Below are 22,637 nucleotides of genomic sequence, written 5' to 3' on the forward strand. Positions count from 1 at the left end.
CCAGCCATAAGTTAATGCCTTTTCAGTCTTCACTAAAATCTTATCACGCACCTGGCTTGTCACCTTAGCAGTTATTGGAGCACTTGATGCCATGGCTTGACGAATTTCTCTCTCTCTCAAATCTTGATGGCACGGATGCTAGATTCCTTGTGGCCACATTTATGTGCCATATTGGAGACTGACATACCATCTCTCAATAAGTCCAACACGGCCAGTTTTTCCTCCAGCATTGGAACAGATCACTGTTTCTTCGGTTGAGCACCAGATGAAGTAGTTGGCTTGTGTTTAGGGGGCATGTTGTACGAAAAATACGTATCTTTAAACACTAGAATCACACTTAACATGGCAAGATGCTCATATTATGAGACGCACATGGGTACTGAGATCGACTGAGGGAACAGCAGCTTCATGTCTCCTATCTCACGCTCACTCTGGAATGGTGGGCATAATCGCTTCCACTATATGTCTTTTTTTTTTTCCAAGCACGTATAGTTGAATTCGTTTAAGTTAAATGCGCGTATGATGCGACTCCACTGTAATACTGCCATATTGAAACTTAAAAACATTCTTTTACTTAACAGATGTGCCTGTATATTACTGTTGTGTAAGCCAACTCAACAATAAAAGTAATATCCCCAGATTAAACCTTCTGTATTCCCAACCCATCATCTTCCCACATACTCAGCTAAACCTTCTGTATTCCCAACCCATCATCTTCCCACATTCTCAGCTTCGCCTCATTTCCAGAAGAAATCCTAGTCTCTGACAGACCAGGGAGGAAGTGAATTCTAAGAGGTCCTTTCAGGGCAAATGCCCTACCAACATTATCCTCTGTTTTAAACTATGGAAAATAGTATTTGCATGTGCTAATTGGGTAACTGCTCCCTGCAGTAGTTACTTGATTTGTGTCCATATATCTAGGCTTGGCAATGTTTGATTTTTATTTAGATTGCCTATTGAAAATGTGTACTTAATTTTTTGTTAAGCCTCTAATTATCCTTCAAACTAGCCTCTTGTTTGCAAAGCTCTTGGAATCGTTACCAGATTGCTTGTTTATCATTTTAAAGCTTTCTGATTATTACTTATGCTAATCTTCAAAGTCCCTACTTAATGACAATAGCTTCTGCTGTCTTTTCCTGTCTAGGCCCAACCTGGATAAACTTCAATTGCTATGTTTTAAATGGTTTCCTCTAAATATTTCCTTCTCTTCCTTAGTAGACTTCCTTTATTGTATAGTATTAAAATTCCAGATAGAATAGTAGCAAAAGTACTCTGATATTCTATTATTTTGCAAAGTCCTAGGGAATGTTGACTAATCAGCACCTTTCCTTTTCTAAATTTCAGCAGGCAAATAATTTGAAAGTTTTTTGCTGAAAAATGGGAAGGAAGAAAAATCAAATAACGTTGAAGCTATTGCAGAGGAAATTTGCTACTTACTAAATATTTCTGTGATGTACAAATGCAGATGATCATAGAATCATAGAATCATAGAATCATAGAATATCAGGGTTGGAAGGGACCCCAGAAGGTCATCTAGTCCAACCCCCTGCTCAAAGCAGGACCAAGTCCCAGTTAAATCATCCCAGCTAGGGCTTTGTCAAGCCTGACCTTAAAAACCTCTAAGGAAGGAGATTCTACCACCTCCCTAGGTAACGCATTCCAGTGTTTCACCACCCTCTTAGTGAAAAAGTTTTTCCTAATATCCAATCTAAACCTTCCCCATTGCAACTTGAGACCATTACTCCTCGTTCTGTCATCTGCTACCATTGAGAACAGTCTAGAGCCATCCTCTTTGAAACCCCCTTTCAGGTAGTTGAAAGCAGCTATCAAATCCCCCTCATTCTTCTCTTCTGCAGACTAAACAATCCCAGCTCCCTCAGCCTCTCCTCATAAGTCATGTGCTCTAGACCCCTAATCATTTTCGTTGCCCTTCGTTGTACTCTTTCCAATTTATCCACATCCTTCCTGTAGTGTGGGGCCCAAAACTGGACACAGTACTCCAGATGAGGCCTCACCAGTGTCGAATAGAGGGGAACGATCACGTCCCTCGATCTGCTCGCTATGCCCCTACTTATACAACCCAAAATGCCATTGGCCTTCTTGGCAACAAGGGCACACTGCTGACTCATATCCAGCTTCTCGTCCACTGTCACCCCTAGGTCCTTTTCCGCAGAACTGCTGCCGAGCCATTCGGTCCCTAGTCTGTAGCGGTGCATTGGATTCTTCCATCCTAAGTGCAGGACCCTGCATTTATCCTTATTGAACCTCATTAGATTTCTTTTGGCCCAATCCTCCAATTTGTCTAGGTCCTTCTGTATCCTATCCCTCCCCTCCAGCGTATCTACCACTCCTCCCAGTTTGGTATCATCCGCAAATTTGCTGAGAGTGCAATCCACACCATCCTCCAGATCATTTATGAAGATACGATATGATATATATATATGATATATAGAAATATGATAGTATTTTGGGGTTTGTCTGCATGGGTAAATTATACCTGTGTAGGCTAAAGTGTGATTTTGAACGAGTAATATAGTTATACTGGTCTAACATCCTGCATAAACATTCTTATTACAGTATCTGAGGGCCTTTCATCAGTTTGTCTCTTGGGAAACTAAACCAAAGAAAAAGCCACTCTTATACTGGAATAAGAATGTCTGTGGGGGGGGTTTATGCCAATGTAACTGTATGGTTTAATTGACTATACAGTAAAACTTTCCTGTGTAGGCAAGCCCTTAGTGAAATGAGTTGGTGATGTGGAAAATTGGGGACTAGGACTACTGATATTGTCTGCAAAGTAGACACTTCCAAAGTAATTGATTGTGATGACTGAGAAGCATCAGGAGCAGATGACTCTTAATCAACAGAAATTCTGTTTAAATACAAAATAAAAATGGATGAAATTGAATTTTTTTTAAAGTGAAATTAGTGTTCATTGAGTGTACTGAATTGACAGCCATGGAAAAGGAAGTCAGCTGCTTATCCATAGAACAAGCAACAGCAGTGTAATATTGTCTCAGTCCTAGCTCATCTTCAAATAGCTGTCATTCAGAAACTGCAGAGTTGCACACTCTTCTTTGAAAAAAATCATTGTGAAGTATTTTATCTTGGTCCATTTCTCCAGATACCCGCAACACCTTTCCTGTCTGTCCTGAAACTCATAACACATCCAAAAATAAAACAAGTGAATTCCCATCTCACCGTCAAGTTCTGGAACTTATCATTCCTTTCTAGTGTCACTTCAAAGCCACAAGGGTGTTAGGTATTAGTTATAAAATATTTTGAAGATGGAAACATTCTTATATTATAAAACACATGATATTTACGGACCTGTAATCAGTTGGAATAAAAGTGCAGGATTGAAGTAATTGTGCCTTTCAAACTTGCAGTTCCATATATTTTCTAGATGCTTTGTACGTATATAAATCTATTAAATCCTGAATGGCTGTTATAAATTGGTATTGTGTTAGAAGGGTGCATTACCCATACATCTCCCTTCCTGCAGATCTAGAATTTGTATACAGCAAGTTGTCGTCTTAATTTTTTCTCCATTCCTCCATCTGTGCAAAAATTTAAATACAAACGTTTGTGGAAACAAAAATGCAAAGTGTTTTTTGTTTGATTGTTTTTATGTGTATGAGCAACACTGATCTGCATATGGTCTGTCAATGATTAGAGGAATGCAGTAGCTGTGCACAAACCTCGACTGTAATGATCCTTCCATTAGATCTTGAAGGAATAGTGAAATAATCACATTTAAGATGACCAAAATGAAGCCAAAGGAGAAAAAATATTTCAAATACAACCCCGGCAGCATTCTTCCAATTCTTCATTCTTATTCTCCCTCCCCTGGTAATCATGTAACTGATTCTTGCAGTTGTCATTTATCATATACTTAGAGATGTATTGTATTTCAGCATTAGTATTCCTCATGTGAGTGTCTTTCTCAATAATGGCACACTAGTTTAAATCATTGAAATATACACATTGTGAACATTCATACACTAATTCTTTTCTTCCTCATTGCTATAAGAAATAGGTCTGACCTATCTGAGAATGTAACAAGCATGATGTTCTCTGCAATGATACATTTATAAGATAACAGGAATTTTATAAACAATGCTCAGTTTGTCAAACTTCTCAAACTAAAAGGTCATGTTTAGTCTTTTTCTGCTAATTTAGTCAGGTATCTAATTCTCATTTGGAATCCCTAGAATGTGAATGTTCTTGGCCTACATCCCAAGTGTATAATTGATCTGCCTATTGCAAGGTTTTGGGGGTTTTTTTTACAAGAAAACTAACCATTTCAGAACTCTTGATTCTTACACTGGAATCAAATGAGACATGGTTATCTTCTTGGACACTTTACAGTGCATCTAGGCTCTTCACTTTTGAACCTTGTCATCCTCAACATACATACATACCCCTTTCCACTACAGATGATGCCACCTGTGTCTAATCTGTTTTGGTGTGAAGGGAATCCATGCAATCCTACGAGCTATGGGTGAAGTGATTTTTTTCTCGATGATTGCAAGGTGACATTTGTTATAAAATAAGAGGGGATGCTCCATGCATGAATGTTTGGTTTTCAGTTTGCTTTTAGGTTCATTTCTATAATGTCTTTGTCATATGGACCAAAAAATCAACCTTTTTAAAAAATTCATTAGTACACACACAAACGTAAGTCTTCCAACTAAAGCAGCTATACCAAAAGTGGCCTACCGAGAACTCTTAGAACTCAGCAATATCAAATCGTCTTGTTTCTGTTTTTAGTTGAAGGACCAAAGAATTAGAGTGGGAGCTTTCTCAACTCTCAGTCAAAGGGGCAGTTCTGTTTGAATCTTAGCATAAAGCGCTTTTCCCTAAGTGTCTACACAAAGTTTGAATTAAATTGATATTAATTAACACGTGTCTTATACAGTCTGATTAAAAACCCTACTCAGTTGTTCAAGGTTTCTGTTTCTTGGCAGTTGAAGTCATACCATATCTAGGTCTTCAGCTGGCAATAGAACCCTGAAGCAAACAGTGGGAAAAGACAAAACACAAAAAGCCAAGCAGAATAGAGTTTTCTTTGGAAAAAAAAGGTGGGGGGGGCAGGTCTCTTCTAGAAGCAAGAAGGGGTACAAACATATTTCTTTCCTTCATAAGTTACTTTTGTACAGAATGCTGTAAAACATATTCTGTAGTATCTATGTAGGTATTTGTACTGTGCTTATCACCATGGTGTTTGCATGCCTATGTTCTGTCCATTGCTGCTCTCTGGTGCTTTTCACTCCCACTGTTCCCCTCACTTCCCTTGTTGCTAACTTTTTGAAATCTATCAAAACGTTAGGAATTATTTTGAAATAATTATTTAAGTTTTGGTGAAAAATCATTTTGGATTTTTTCTACATATAATTGCTTGTATGTGTGTGTATTGCATCTATGCATATATTTTAAAAAATATTTTTACAAAGTAAGGAGTCAATCCTGAAAAGACTTTGACACATGCTTAACTCTACACACTGTGAGTGGTCTCATTGACTTCAGTGGTCATGTAGGATCAGAGGCCAAGTGTGCTATTTAAGCAGCAACATATTTTAGGATTCATACTAAAGAAATATCTTCCCTTATGCTGGAATAATTCTGCGTTCCCCCCTCATTGCTTCATAAGGCAATCAAGATATACTGTTTTTACAGTATGATGCATGATCTGTCATCTTTTTGTGGCTGTCTAAATATAGAAACCATGCACTCACTCTTCCGTTGTGACGCACATTCCTGTTGTTTCACTTACTCCACTTAGATCATCCTATCGCTTGACATTGCTTAGATTGCTTGTGGGACCTTCTTTTTTTTTTCTCTTCCCAAAATAACTTATTTGGCAAGGCAGATGGAGTTGTTTCAATTAAACTTAAAAGTGGGGCTCTGTGTAGGCACAGGTGACACCCACACATAGCTCTGTGTTGTTGACACTGACAGAATGTCATGCTGTGTTTCTCAATAGCTGCATTCAACTCTTCAAGCATTTTTTGGTGAAAATTTAAAGAACACCTGCTTATTTTACAAAAACCCATCAAAAGGCTTGGGGGAAGGCAGCAAATGCTGATTAGCTCATATTTCCACAGACCCAAAGTAGGAGCTACATGAAATGTGCCTACATCTCAAGAGCCTCTGCAGCTCAGCAGTTTGTCTATTTTAATATATTTCTCAATAAACCATAGTCGATATCTGTTGTCCCTAAGATGTGTTAATACCCAACTCATCTTTCGCATTTTCTTTTATAGCCAGAAGGAGGAATACTAGCATGGATTTTTTACTCTATTCATAATAATGCCAACCCTCATCCATTTCTTCTAGGTTCATGCTTACATAATCGGCCATCTAAAGAAGGAAATGCCATCTGTATTTGGAAAAGAGAACAAGAAGAAGGAGCTGATCAGCAGGTTACCTGAAATTTATATCCAACTGCAACGAGAGCACCATATCTCGCCAGGGGACTTCCCAGAGGTCAAGAAAATGCAGGTACATTAACTCAAACTAAAGTGCAGTTGTACTCTGACTATTAACCAGTGACTTCTGACAAGCCTGGCAAATATAGGAACACAACAGTGTCTCCCATAATACTCTCAACAGTGTGGGTTCTGCCAGCAGTGACAAGAAAGTGTCAGAAATTGATAATGATTGAAAACTGACTGTTGTGTCTCTCACTAGATTAGCATGAGTTAGGATCACAATAATGAAACCAATGGATTAATTCCTCTGAAAAAAAGTATCCTAAACTCATAATAACATGAAACAGAAATCAAACCAGTATTTCATCTAGTTCAGTATCTGTCCCTGTAGACAATTACGGAATAAACTAGTGGTTGGTTTGTTCCCTGAAATTAAGGGTTTAGATCCATTATTTTAAAAAATCCTATTAAATGTAACTGTGGATGTTCATTATCCATATACATGTCTGATCCTTCTTTTTTTTTAATCCTACTGTGCTGTTGGTCTCAATGGTTTCCTATGGCAATGAGTTCTACAAGTTAATTATGCATTGCATAAAAAACAAATTAAACAACCTTCTCCTATTTATATTTCAACCTTGTCTCCTATTTCATATAAGCAGTCCCATTCATTTCAGTCCCTACTCACATCTTTTCATGTCCTCTAATCATTTTCACCATGTATCTCTGAGATCTCTTCAGTTTCTGCTATATCTGTGTTTGAGATAGGGTGACCAGAAGCGAGCATGGTATTCCAAATGAAGGTGAACCATTGATGTATGTAATGGCAGCATAATATTTTCAGAATGGTTTTCTATCCTATCCTTTATATACCCTAACATTTTTGTTTGCTTTTTTTTTTTTTAAACAACTACTATGTATTGAGCAGAGATTTTTATTGAGTGGTCCACAGTGATGTTCATGTTTCTTTCCTGAGTGGCTGCAGTTAATTTAGAAACCAGCAAGTTGTATGAGCAGTAAAACAAGGAAAACTCAAGACATATTTCAGAAGTTGGACACTATAGGAATAATTAATCAGGAGGGAGGGGTGACTGCTTGAAAAGGTAGACTTTAAGGAAGGATTTATATAAAGAAAAGCAGAAGAGTACAGTCTCCTTTTTGCTAGGCAATCATTGATTGTGGCATTAGGAAACAGGTAAATAACAAAGTAGAACACTTGAGACTGGCTAGTTACTAAAACAAACTCTTCAGTGGGACTTAGTATTTGAAAAATGACTGGTGTATTTTCCTAAGTCTCAGCAGCAGATGGCAGCAAAGTTGTGACAAGCGATTTCTCACACACACGTTCATGCTAGGGAAAGAACAGTGTGGCTAGCAGACTTGAGTTGATCTTTGCTTCCTGAAACTAAACTCATCAGTACTGACTTTTTAGCAGGTAATAGTGAATGAATTCCAGCCAAAAAGATTGATTTAAAGGAAACCAATAGTCTTTTGGTCTTGCCAGCTTGCAAGTGTATAATTAATTTTGTGTGCACACGTTTTAAGAAATGTGAGTCAGCACCACTAGATTCCAGAGTTCTGTAGAGCAGGGAAGCCATGAGTTAGCCATGATTTGTCAAAGCAATTTATCAGCGTTTAACAGGTGGCTGAGGTTGCTGAGAGAGGAAGGGGAAAGTTAGAGTGGAAAACTACTGTTCGTAGGTTGAAATCTCGACTCCTAGATTGAAATCTTGGCCTTACTGAAGTAAATGGGAGCTTTGCCATTGCTTTGAATGGAACCAGGATTTCACCCCTATTCCTCCCAAGCACATGACATGGAACAAATTGTGTACCTCCTTCAGCAAGTGTCCCCAAGACGCTTCAAATGTTAAGTCAGTTACCAAGATCTTGCCACAGCAAGATGGGTGCCATTTTAAAATCCAACTTTTCTTCTTTTAATAGGTCAACCTTCTTTTTGGTACCAGATATGTTTAAACAAGTACCAATAGAACAGGTATACTTCTGGTACTAAGAGACTGTAAAGACATGGACCTAAATCTGAACTGTTAATCACTATTTTTAAATCAACAAATAGATAACAAATCTAACTATTTACATGAATATTTACGAGAAACTACATTAATAGCACCAGCTGATACCATGACAAACAGGAGGCACAGATTTCTGACCTCTTTGCTTGAGCAACTGGAAGGAAATAAAGTTATTAAGGGCTACAGTTGGTTATAGTACCTTGGATCTGAACTTTCAGTACCATGACATACAGCTTTTTAGAAGGTTCTGATTGCAGTGCATAGAACATATGCGCATCCAAGTGTGGGATATCTATGCTGACATTACTCAAAGTACTAACACTTTTCATGTAGGATTTCTCTTATTCGTGTATTGCGTTTATTAGCAAAATTTGATTACTAAGCTGACATTTTAAATTCAGCTTTACTGTGCAAGAAACTTAGCTCCTAAATGCTATCACTTGTTGGATATGTTTGTTGTGACAGAACATAATGTATGAGTGCATGGTACTGCCATGTTCTGTTAGCGACAATTATCCTTACATAAAATCTTGCCCACTTTCTCTGTTCTGATGAGCAAGATCAAGTTTATTGGTTGAAATAGCTGTATAAATAAAAACATAATGTAACCATTTCTGGAGCTAAATATGTATACAAGTTAGACAGTTGGGGTCATAAAAGTTGCCGATGTATGTTTCCTTGTATTTCTCTGAGGTCTTTCTATCCTACCCTGCTAAAAAACAGAGGTTGGCAAACTAGATGTCACTTTTGCTACCAATAATACCTATGGGCTATTCCTTTTTGAGAACTGAGACTTTGACTTGATACTTGTCACTAGATCAGTGAGGACAAGCTGTTCCTAATTGGCCTTGCTGCCAGATGCCCGCAGGAATCTTTGCTCTTTGCCATTTTCATTTTCACTTGTGTGTTTGTGCTAAGCTTTTGAAATGACAGCTAATTAGATAGCAACATTTCATAGCAGCCTGAAATATTTTAATAGCTTTATCTCCGCCATAAATGTACATCAGCAAGGGCCTGATCTCTCTCACTTTACGTGGGCAGGACTCCCCTGAAATCAGTGGGAGTTATAGCTGAGTAGGAAGGCCCAGGTAGGACCGTATTAAAACATTAGTATTGCTGGCATGGGAATAAGGAGGTTGCTTTTATTGTACATGGTAGTGTCCAATAAGTATCTATTACATTACCTAAAACCTGTTTTAACATTAAAGGTATGACAAAAAACAGGGAAGTTCAGTGAACTTAAATATGACATTTAGTCCTTAACTTGCCTGATAAAAAAAAGATTGTGAAATTGTAAATGAAATCAGTTATTTGAATTGTAGAAGTTGGGGCGGGGAGAAAATTGACTCTAGCTAGAGGGAGGTTCTGCTTATAACTGAAAAAAGTGCTACAGAACATCTTTAAGGTACTCTTAAGAGACATGGGGCTAAATAAAATTTGTTATGCACAGTGAATTTGTACTCCCAAGTTATGCTTCCCCTTCATTCCTTTAGCCACTGACAAATGGATTTGTTACAAAATTGAGCCCTGATGCTGCAAATATTTTGACTCATGTTTTTAACTTTCAGAGGATTTGTAAGTGTTTGCAAGGTTGGGGCCTTACTGGTGAACCTCACTCTCTTCCTGTGATGTAATTCCTTATTGATTTTCATATCTAAATATTTTCTTATGAGGAATACTATTAAATGGAAAACTTTGTCAGTTAACATATATATCAACTGATAATTTTTTGTAAAGTATCTGTTTCTTGAGAAAAATGTTGTAAATGTATTTTATTAGGGAAGGATATAAACTGGAAAATTATGCTTAGACTTTTGAATATAAGGCTGATCAGCGTATGAGGGTATACATATAAAATATTTCTCTTTCAAGTGGGTTTAGATTTGAGTTTCTGCAGTGGGAACTGTTTCAAATGAGACCTCTGCAGACAGACATCTCATTTGAAGGAGTTCCTTCAACAGAATCTGCTCTAAAAGTTTCCATCAGTGAAACCTTTGCAAAAGTTTTGTTTAATCATTGGTATGTGTGTTTTGTTATTGACAGGAACAGCTGGAGAACTATGACTTCTCTAAATTTCATTCTCTGAAACCAAAGCTGATTGAAGCTGTGGATAACATGTTGGCCAATAAAATCGCCCCTCTGATGAGCCTGATGAGCCAGGAAGAAAGCAACATGCCTACACAGATGGTGCATGGTGGAGCCTTTGATGGCACCATGACAGGGCCCTTTGACCAAGGATATGGGGAAGGTGCCAGGGAAGGAGCTGATGAGGAGGAATGGGTTATTGCCAAAGATAAACCTGTATATGATGAGATCTTCTACACTCTGTCACCAATCAACGGCAAAATCTCTGGGGTCAATGCAAAGAAGGAAATGGTGAACTCCAAACTGCCGAACAGTGTTTTGGGGAAAATCTGGAAACTTGCAGATTGTGATAATGACGGCATGTTGGACGAGGAGGAGTTTGCACTGGCAAAACATCTTATCAAGATTAAACTGGATGGGTATGAACTGCCCAGCATCCTACCACTTCACCTGGTGCCACCATCACACAGGAAACCTTTGCAGTGAAAAACACAGGGAGGAGATTAAGTGAGGGATGGAGGGAATTGAAAGCCCTCTGAATCTTTTTACAGATGAGTTGAACCATCAAGGCTTAACATTAGGTTTAGAGGCAATCTTTAAATCACATATCAGATTTCACACAAGTTACTGGAACCAGCAGCATAGTACAGAGGTCACTTGTGTAATAGCTCTGGCTGACCTTCACTGAGACAGGTTTATCACAAGTGCCTTTTGTTTTCTTTGAGAATCACCCTGTCCATGTCTCACTGTATTTACAACCAAAAAGCAGAAAAGAGGTAGACCACACCTACAGTCATGTACTAAACAGGAGTACCTAGTAAACACAAAGCTCCCCAGACTGCTTAGCAAGTGGAGGGAAACGCTAAAGCTCAAACTCGCCTGTTTCTAGAAGGCATAGATTTATTTAATAAAGATACTTTAGGTGCCTTTGTGAAAGTCAGCATCCCTAGCTTTAGAAAAGGAAGAAATACAAAGGAGTTTGCCTTCATGTATTGCTGTTGATTTTAATAATAACAACTTGTGAAGGAAGGGGGACGCGGGTAGAACTTTTTGTAAGAATGTTCAGGACATGAGCAGAAAGAAAAGAATTTTTACCAGAGATTATTTTTTAAAATATGCAATATATTAAAAGTGTTTAAATCTGTCAACTGTGCATTGTGGTAAACAGAAGAGATGCTTCCTTTTGCTTTGTGCATAAAATAATGTGCAACTGACTCATCAGCTAAAAAAAGATTTGGATCCCCACTGTGTTGGGGATGGGAATTTCGAGATTTCTGTTTAGCTGCTTTGCACGTTGTTTGGTGTAAATTCCTGAACTTTTCCAGTTATAGCACTGTTTGGTTCTGGTGCTTGAAAGCAAGGGAATTCACATGTTTTAGCAGAAACAGAAGCCTTGTTTTAAATCATGAGGGAAGGCTGTATTGTATTAAACTTCTTTTCAAGATACACCGGACCCTCACTAGAATGCGGGATTTGGGATCCAGGTGCGGTACCATGTTAACACGGGGACCGCGTTAAAATGAATTGCAATTAAAGTAATTAAATTTGGGCTCCATGGCCGCGACCGCGTTATATGCAAATTCGCGCTATATAGACGCGCGTTCTAGCGAGGGTCCAGTGTATTCAGTGTGCATATTCGGGTGGCTTGATAAATTCTCTTGGGATTTACACTCAAGGTTTACAACCAATTATATGGATATCCTTATGTCCAAGTATTCTTTTTAGTTTCTTTTATTTCAGCAGAATTTTGAATTCTTTCCTTTGTTAATGGGAAGCTGGCAAATGTAGAAAAAAATGTTCCACTCCTACTGTAGCATGATCTTCAGAAGGTAGGCCACTAACAGGCCAAGCCAGCTTCCACGGAAGTTAACGGGAGTCTTTCCACTGACTTTCACAAAAGCTGGATTGGTCTCTTAGAGTAGTGCTTCTCAAGCTATTTGATGTGGGGGACCGGCAATCTTTTTTTCCAATGTGCTCATAGACTGGCAGCCGTTGGCTCGCGGGGTCCGCGGACTACCACTTTGAGTAGCACTGCCTTAGAGCATTGTTAATGTATTAAATACATATTTGGGAGGGAAAGAAGTGCAACAACACTTCACTTCACCATCCTTCCCAGTTGTACAATCAAAGAAAATTGATCATGTGAGCTACGCACAACTGATTCAAACATCCCTATTCTCAGTGCTCCGGAGGAAAGTGATTCTCCATCCCCAATAATTTTAATATGCTTTTTCTTTTTGCACAGGGAGTGGGGGATAAAACAATTCCTTCCAAACTCGGCAGTTTGTTTAGTTATGTGTATGTGAGTGAGAATCACCTTATAATACATTTATAGCATAAAATACTATAAGTATCAAAAGTACTGTAACTTTGAGCACTTTTTCCCCTTGAATCCAAATAAGGTGGATTCTGGAAGTACCTTCTGGGACAGACCAATTCAAAGAGTGATTGACTAACCTATTGGGTGAAAGAGAGAGAATTTCCTGAGTAACTAAGTAAGCAAATTAATTTATTCATGTCTGAATAGCAATGACATTATAGCAGAATTTTCAGAAGCCTTTACAGTTCATTGCTAACTTTGAGCACTCAGCATATAAGCTTCCTGTGATGTGTTGTACAGCCTCCCTCCATCGCCTCACCGGTTCCGTATTTCCTGAGTGTAGTTGGTTGAAATTTATAATTTTCAAGAATGTCCATGTGTTAAGTACTTAAATGCTCTAAGAAGATCCTCCACTACATAGCTTTTTTTCTCAAGCTTGTATACATTCAAGCTCTTCAATTTAGCCACTTACTTCAAATCTTTCAATACTTTTGATCAATCTAGTAGTTCTTCAGTATGCCTTCTACAGAATTCATGCATCCTTGAGCAGACAGACCAAATCTTAGACATGGGTCCTTGATTGAAACTTCACCATGAGTTTGTATTGCACAACAGTACACCCTCCATTGGATTGTTTTTAATCATTTATTGTAGCTTAGTGTTGTTGTTCTTTGCTGCAGTTTAACAATATGTTCCCTTCTTTACTACACTAACATGTAATATGAAGACTAAAGACATACACAATATTAAAAAAACACACCAAATGGAAGCAAAAATTTTAATCCATCTTTATGCATACATCTAGCTTATAGCTATAGTAAGGTCTTATGGTATATATGCCAATAAATAGTTATCCATTCTTATATCTGTGTGCTAATTGTAAGTATTCCATTAGAAGGTTCTTTCTTAAGTTGACTTAGGAACCCCTAAGATATTTCAATGAACTGATCTAATTTATTCACAGATGAATGAGATGCTTTTTTGTAATCAACTGTTAGGTATATTACCTTCACTCAGTTTTATAAGTGAGAGAGGGCTGTCTATCAACCATCTCTTCAGCAGCAACCACTTGACTGTTTGATACTGCTAATATTTTTATTAAACAAATCAAGTGTCTCAAATCTCTTAGCATGTCTGCGTAAAACTGAAAAGTAGTACTTCAGGGTCTCAGGTTAATTTATATGTTAAATCCATACACACTATGTCATTAGCCTGTGGTTATACCCAGCAATCATAACTGAGTACCTAATTCAAAGCAACTCTTCCAACAGTAATTAGATACATGTTTGTTGATATTGAAATATTACTATTGGTTTTTTGGCTGGAGACAAACCCTCTTCTGGATCAGTTCAGCCATAAGGTTATTTGTTGTCAGTGCATAAACTCTCATACGTCCTTGTCCCACCCATCTGATGCCTTGGTCTTTGGAAAGGAAGTTCATTCTTCTGGACTGTAGCAACAACAGTCTGAAAGCTCTCCAGTGAGCTTTTAAGATCTTGTATAAGCATAGAGAGTTACCAGAAATCTCTGTCAGAAGTCTCCAATCTGTATTCTGCCAATGTGTTGACTGTGCTTTCATCTGCCCCATTCTGTGTTCTCTGAGGCTTTCACATTAACACTAGCCAACCAGTGTGATCTGGAGTTCTGAAATATGCTTGCTGATATGTTAAATATAATATTGAATACACTACTCCAACTACAATCATCACTAGGTTGTGGAGACAGGGCGGGACAGGATGGGAATTTTCTCAGCATTGCCATGATCATGCACCATTAGCTCTTTAACCATTTTACCAACACTGAATATCTTACATGCGTCTCTGGTTCTCTGTATCACTTCCAGCTGCTTTGAAGGTCTGTGTAAAGTTGCATAAGTCCCTTCTATGGTATTCAGTTTTTCAAACGACTTACATTTTTTCAGGGATCTTGGCGCGTCTTCCATCAAGTAGGTTTTTGTGTTTACCTGTACCCAAAGTCTCCAGTCGGAGATTCTCAGGTATTCTGCTTTGTTCATAATTCCCTTTTACCTTTTCTTTGCCGCTGACTCTTAATGCTTTGAAAAAAAAATTTCTCCAGTTTCCTTTTGATATTTTTGTGAGGATTGCTCAGGTTTCCAATTGAAATTACCTCTGTTCCTTTCCTCTTTTATACATGTTGTTCTGACCTGGTGTTAGGCCTGATGAATCCAGTGTGCCCTCTGCCTTGTCTCTAGTGGTGTACATGAGAAACATATATTTGATGTTACTCAATTTTGTTGACAAACCCTGAGACAACAAAAAGCTGTTCAAAACTGTTTATGTTGGCTGTGCTAATTATCAGAAAAATTAAAGATTACTGGAGCATGTATGGGAAAATAACTCCATTGTCCTGCAGGGGGCAATGATTTCCGTTCCTTTTGACTTGTGTTTTATTCCGTGCTGCTTCTGTGTCACCAAGACAACTTGTTGACTTCCTCAAAGCTTCTGTATAAATGACCCTTTGCATTTCTGGGCCCTTTAATGCTACGCTGTTTGTGGCTGAAACCTACTTTCTTAACAGAGCTTCCTCTTTACTTCCCCTCCTGAGGGAAACAGTTTATTTTTATTTTCCTGTCTGCTTTTCCATGCTTTTTTCCTCTTTGAGCTGATCATAGCCTTACACACATTGTCTGAGTACTTAGTGCTCGCTCGCTCTCTCCTCTTTCACCTCAGCTGTGGCAGAACAGCATGTTTTTAGGGTTCCTCCAGTGTTTGGGGGACGTGAGATGGAAAACAAACTCTTCCATTACTGAAGAGGAGCTTCACTTCTTCCTTTTCTTTTTATCTCAGTCCCCTGCATGTGGAAGGCAGCCACTTCTGATACTGTCATGTCACGTAGGCTGCAGTCAGGGGAAAGGAGCATAAAGAGGCATGTTTGGTAGCAAGAGAGAGAATTGCTTTCTATTAATGATGTGATTTGCACTACTTCCAGGTTAACGGGGTTTTCAGTAGTAAAGTCCCTTCTAGCACAAAGTCAATGAGAGTTTTGCCTGAGTATGGACTGCAGGATTTGGTCCATGGGTGTTTTCATGAACAGAGTTGTAGATTGTACATTCCTTTTTAGGTAAGAAGGATACCAAAGAGCAAGGGAAATGGATACAATAATATCTTTCTTAAAATCTGCTGATCCAGACTGTTTTCAACTTAAATTAATGCCTTCTCTCATCCTACATATGAAGTTGTGCTTTGAGAAGGAACTACCTGAGCGTTTCTAGGATTCTGCTCTGTGTGAAATCGATGAAGCCGTTTTAGACAGTGACAGAATGGTGTCGCTACTTTACCCAGACAGGCTTTCAGGCCCTTGTATCAAGGATACCCTGCTCTAGTTAATTATTCTTGAACACTCAATCTGTTTTTCATTACTATTCCTTCCTTAATACAGTTTAGTCACCTCCCCATCCCCAAAACTCCAAACCAGTTAAGGGCAAAATTCAGTCCTTAGGCATCTCCATTAACTTCAGTGGGGTTGTGCCCATTTATGTCAGGGCTGAATCTAGCCCCGGGTCTGTACAAATACCTTGCTGTGTTTAATAGTGACACTGATCCTCTGTGTATTTATACTTGCTACTGTATTTTCCACTCCATGCATCTGATGAAGTGGGTAGCCCACATAAGCTTATTCTCAAATAAATTTGTTAGTCTCTAAGGTGCCACAAGGACTCCTCATTGTTTTTGCGGATCCTCCATGTAATTTATGCGGCGGGTTATGAAATGACTTTATTTTTATGATAGAATATTGTTTTGTTTAATAGAAATGGAGACTTTAGAAGCAGTTGTACTGGGGTGAATGTGTTACATTTGTACGATCGCTGCAGTAGGGCAACTGCACATCCTAGCACCTTCCCTAAGTATCTTGGCTACGGAGATTCACAGGGGGAAAATGGGAAGACTCTTTTACTGCAGTCTGCTGCAGCGTAGGAGGAAAACAGGATCTGGGTAGCTGCTGATCCTCCAGCCCTACACCTGCCTTACTGCTGACCTTTCTGTATACAGATACATAGTGGACCTGGGCTGCAAATCACCACTGTGTGTAGCCTCCAAAGCTCGACTCCCTCTGACACAATGGAACCATAACTGTCCCACTGCTTTGGGACATTTCCTACCTGCTGGAGAGGAGAGCAGGATTGGTCCCTCAGTGACTTGCTGTCATTCATTTTATCTTTCTAGTTTTGTTAGTGAAAAGGTGGTAACACAGCCTTCTTTCCACTCCTCTGTGTGCAGGCTACCACTTCATGGCACTTTCAACATGGATAATGAATAGAGCCGGTCAAATTTTCAGATGAAACGTTGATTTTGTCCACATTTTTATTTTGAAACAAAGTGGTTCATTTTGATAAGGTCAAAACATCTCATTTTAACTGTTCCATTTCAACTTTTTTTTTATGTAATAATTTTTAATAGAAAATAACTGCCAAAGCAATGCAGACAAAAGAACCAATAAAACATGAACTTTGTTGTGAGATCAATACACTGCATTATCTGGGTCTAAAAAGTTATAGTTCAGCAACTTGTGAAGCCATCAAAAGCGTCTCCCTGCCCTTCCATCCCACATATCCTTTGCCATTCTTTAAAAAGAATTACGACACTGGTAGGGAAGAGTGGAGAGAGGGGAAAGAGGATACAGGAGAGGGAATTTTGACAGCAAGAAATGTGGAACCTGAGCTTCAATGTTCTTTGCCATTACTAGAGAACTGAGTGAAATTCGGAGTTTCCATTTCATGATAAATGCTGCAATTTTGAAATTTGCTTTTCTTCCAAATTAAGAATTTCCTGCAGAAATGAATATTTTTAAAAAATTATTTTGATCATATAATTTCAAGAAAGTCAACATTTTTCATTTCAATGAAGTAAAAAATGTTGAGAAGTCCTAAATGAAATATGTTTTCTGATTAGTTGCTGGGAACTACATTACATCATCATCACCACCACCACTCAGTTTGACATTATTATTATTGTGCTCAGGAAAGACCCAGGACTGGGTTCTTGTCTATACTAGAAAGAGTTTGCCAGGCCTCACCCCATATGCCCAGAACCCCCCTAACATGCCATACCCGAACCCCACCCACTGAACCTCAACCCCTGCATCTGGAGCCCCCCTGCACACACACCCCCTGCGTCCGGACCCCCACCCCTGCACCCCAGACCACCCTCCACTGAGCTCCCTGCATTCAAATCCCCACCCTGATAAGCCCCACCCCCCTACACCACCAGACCCCCATCCTACCAAACCCCACTCCCCCAGCAACCAGACTCCCCCACTGAGCCCCAATCACCTTCACCTGGAAGCCCCTGCAGAATCCCATTGCCCCTGTACCTGGAACCCCCCTGCCCCAACAATCTTCTGTGCATCAATATCTCACAACACCTAGATCTCCCCCCTCCCCCCCCTCTGAACTGCCTGCACCCAGATTGTCCCAAACAGAATTCTTTCATCCTGCACCTGGATCCCCCCTCACTGATCCCCTTCATGCTTGGATCCTGCCTGGTTAAGCCTGGCTGCCCCATATCTGGAAGGGCCTTGTATGTCCACACCCAGTGTACAACATGTGTCTTTGGTGCAAGGTATGGAAACTTACACGGAACCTGCTCTTCATATGCCTATCTTAAGGGAGTGATATTATTAGTCCCTCACTTTCATCAACTTGCCTACAACACTTAAAAATGCATATCTTTTCTAACAATGTGCTGTTTCTACAGTTTGATAGTTTGTCATTTTAATTCAATCAAAGAGTTTAGGATATATTTTCTGTTTTGTGTGTGTAATTTCTTGAGCACTGAGAACATGCCACTTTGCATTTTCTGTTTTATACAATCACCTGTCCTTGTGCCGTTGTCAAATATTTAAAGTTCATGCCAAAGGTATTGTCTCTCATTCTTAAGGAAATGTTTAATAACAAATTTGAATATGCTTTGTAATACCTTTCAGGTAGTTGTGATAACACTTGCTGATTAATAAACTGTTAAACTACCTACTTCTTTTGGGTTTGTAAAACTGTTTCTGAGAGGAAAAACAATTAGAGGAGAAAGTTTGGTCTAGTCATTTAGATCTTATACCTCCTAATTACTACTTCCTTCTGTGCTACGGAGTACTCAAGTCTACTATTCAGGAGTCGCAGCACTACTATTACCTAGCCATGTTACCATGGGCAAGCCACTTAATCTCTGTGCCTCAGTTTACTTCTCTGTAAACAGGTCACGATGCTTCCCTTACAGGTGCTGTGAAATAACCAGTATGGCCCTAGAATTTGCTGCAGAATCCAGTGCCTACCCCAGAACAATGCTCCAGGAACTGTTTTCATTTTTAAAAAATCCTTTTCTAGCTCTTGTGGTTGGAAAATAACCTTCCAACTATGAATTGAGTATAAAACAATGGAATGATATCTTTCTGTGTATATAAACAGGCTGAAACAACTTGCTTTGAAATGCTCTTTATTAATTTCCGTGGGGGTGTTAATCTTGAAACCTAACATTAGTTTAAATGGCAATTTAGCCAAAAATATCCAGCTAATATGATTATTCCACAGTCCCAAATCATTTTCCACACCTTCCCAAGTTCCAGAACATCCATTTCCCCAAACCATTTGCCAAAACCTCAAACTTGTTTCTTAACTTCAGGAATGTATGAAACCATTGTTAGTTAAAAAGAGCAAAAATTTCATTACATGATAATTAACACTAATGTTCCCTTGATTTTATTATTTATTTGGGTGAAAATAGTTTTTTATTTACCTGAAGCTGCTCCAGAAATTCCAGTCTGTCACATCAGAGTGCTACAGAAAAGAGGTATCCTTTTTGCGCAGTGTAAGTCTAGGTTACTGAACAAACAAAAGGTTTTTTAGCATAGCAATAAGAGTTAACAGTGTTGTCTCAAGCCACATTATAGGTCAGTGCAGTTATTGTCTATATAGGATGGTACTTCATGACAAATCTGGAGCATAACCCTACAATACTGAGACATGAAGAATTTGCGGTGGTTTTGCACACTTCTCATTACTTTGATCTCGCATATCCTCCACAGCAAAACAAAAAAGTATTACTAGGTTTATGTATAGAAATTTGTAGCCAAAATCTCTGTCCAGCAGAGCTGTGTGAATGATTATTTCCTATGGCAGGTGTTTAAAAAAATATTTAAAAGCCACTAGAAAAACGTACTGGCAAAACAGGTTCCAAGAAAAAAATTCCAATTAGAGAGGCAAGAAAAGAAAGGGGAAAAAAAGTTACAGATGGGAGTCAAGGGGAATGTCCAAAGAGAAGAAAGCAGCAGAGCATAACAACAGGGCCAGCTGAGTATGAGGCTCAGAAGAATCTACTCTTATGCAATTAAATTTTATAGTTAGAACATGTTGATTAAAGTTGAGAATGTCTAAAACAGTAAATTCTTAAAAGAAATGCCTTCCAAGTGTGTAGTCCAAGAATGTTGAATGGACAAATGCAAATATATTTCTGTAAAATGGAGAGTCAGTAATAGAATGCCACTTTGATTTGCCTCCCTAGGAATATGAGAACACACATCGATGGGTGATCAATGCATGGAAAAATCACAAATACTTTTCTAGCAGTGTTGTGTCTTCTGCAGCAGGAAGGTAGAATTGTGCATTTCTGAGCCAGATATTGATATACTTGTTCCATAAGATTTGATATTCTGGATAAGAGCTTCAAGACATCTGCAAGCATGGTGAAGACCCTGATAGTTTAATAGCAAACATTCTTCAGCTCTTCGATGATGGTAGGAACTGTATGTTCCATGGGGACTATTGGAAATGGATTTATTGTGGTTATGAATTTCATTGAGTGGATTAAAAGTAGAAAACTCGCCACTTGTGATGCTCTCCTGATCACTTTGGGCTTATCCAGATCTTTCTTTCAATGGACACTACTTGTGCATGCTGTCTGCAATATGTGCTATCCTTTCCTGTATAGTCAAAATCAAGGGAAAGAGACGGTTGCAGTCTTTTGTCCTACTAAATTATGCCAGTGCCTAGTTTGTCACCTGACTGTTTTCTACAGCGTGAAAATTGTCAGCTTGAACCAGCCCACCTTTTTCCCCCCAGCTGAAACTGAGACTTCTTGGGCTGGTTGCCCCTGGGCTCGGTACTTCTCTTTCTGATCACCTGTATCCCATTCACATGAGGTAATCACAGAACAATTCAATTTCCAATCTTTCTGGAAATTGCACAGAAATAGTCCCATGAAAGATGAACAAGTTTACCTTATTTTTTAGCTTCAGCATTGGATTTGCCCTGCCCGCTGTCATGTTTATCATTTTTGCAGTCCAGTTAGAAACATCTCTATGGAGATATATCAGGCAGATGCAATAGTGTTCATCCAGTTTCAGCAGTGCAAATAGAGAGGCCCATGTAGGTGCCGTTTAAAGCTCTGCTTTTGTTTTTTCTTCCTTCATGTGTTGAATTTTATAGCTTTTATTCTCTTTTCATATATGTTGAAGGTCATGAGCCCTTGGAGATGGCTTTGTGCAATAGTGGTATGTACCTGTCCTTTTGTACATTCTGGTATATGGATTCTGAGCAACCACAAAGTTTTGCAGGCATTGGTGAGGATATTCCATATCCCGTTCACCAGAAATAGTTTCAGATTATTCTATAACAATTCAAATCCTTCCTCTGCACCCCCCCCCCGAAATCTCTGCATTATTTACATGGAGAACTGATAGAGAGAACTAGATAGTGATTTTGGCATTGGATTCACTCCATCCTCCTCCATGTTTATTATTTCTGCAGTCCTTTTAATCCCATCTTTATGGAGACACAACAGGCAGATGCAACGGGTGTCATTAAAGCTCTTCTCTCCTTCATCCTTTATGCTTTCAGTGTTGTTGCTTTGTTTCTTTTGCTGTCAAATATTTCCTCTTTAGAAGCCCCTTGTTCAGTACCTGTACAATCAGATTGTGGTCTATGCCTGTACACAAAGCATCATCTTGACAGTGGTGTGGAAACTGTCGGTGGAGGTTTGTTTGAGATGAGATGGAGCATAAACTGAGGCAGCAGCAGAGCCCACTCCCTGCTATCCAGAATGTGAGCATTTTAAGTCCATGGAGGTTCATTATGGAAGATGTCATCTGGCCAGGGAGTCTGGGCCACGTGGGAGAATGGAGAAAAGAGGAACCAAACTATAACTCCTATGAGACCCTGTGACACCATAGGAAGTTGCAGTTTAATATCAAACTAACTTGAAACTACATGTTTTGATTTGGTTCAACAAACAAAAATGCTTTGATGTGGAAATACAAATGTTTTGTGTTTTGATTGAAGATGTCAAAAAATAGAACTTGACAATTTCTGAATGTATATTTTTGTCATTCTGTTTAATGAAAAAATGTAATTTATTTTTCTGTACCAATTCAGGAAGAAAGCAAATATCAGAATCTCCCATAGCATGGAAATCCTGATGGCCATTAATTTTAGTAAATCCACTGGAAAAAACAAGACTGCTTTTCCCTCTCTTTCAGTTTTAGTAATAATAAATAATTGCAATAATAGTGGGTAATATTCTCAGGTGTATGCTGTTAAAGTTGATTGTGTCCAGAGGAGATGGTCATGAGGAGTTGGTGGAGTTATATCCCATCAATAATGAATGCCCCAGTTGTCAGCTATGCTGTGACTTTAGTTTTGTAGCTGCTATACTGTAAAATACACCACCATTTGCTGCCCCCAGGAATCCTCAATACTAGATGTGTACCTGCCTTCCCTGGCAATACTCCAGACTTACAGTGGTGTAACAGTAGAATTTGGGC

At 38.9% G+C, this 22,637-nt stretch overlaps 1 protein-coding gene across 1 annotated transcript in view; it reads left to right on the plus strand.

The window, feature by feature from the left end:
- The window catches only part of EHD4 (EH domain containing 4), a 65,297-nt gene extending 48,760 nt beyond the window's left edge, over nt 1-16,537 (plus strand). The window contains exons 5-6 of the mRNA XM_038405592.2: nt 6,340-6,504; nt 10,508-16,537. Of these exons, the coding sequence (XP_038261520.1) occupies nt 6,340-6,504; nt 10,508-11,035 (693 nt within the window). The 3' untranslated portion in view covers nt 11,036-16,537. The remainder of the gene's footprint in view (nt 1-6,339; nt 6,505-10,507) is intronic.
- The last annotated feature ends 6,100 nt before the right edge of the window (nt 16,538-22,637 follow it).

Source organism: Dermochelys coriacea, chromosome 6, assembly GCF_009764565.3.
Source record: "Dermochelys coriacea isolate rDerCor1 chromosome 6, rDerCor1.pri.v4, whole genome shotgun sequence".
Taxonomy (NCBI): domain Eukaryota; kingdom Metazoa; phylum Chordata; order Testudines; family Dermochelyidae; genus Dermochelys; species Dermochelys coriacea.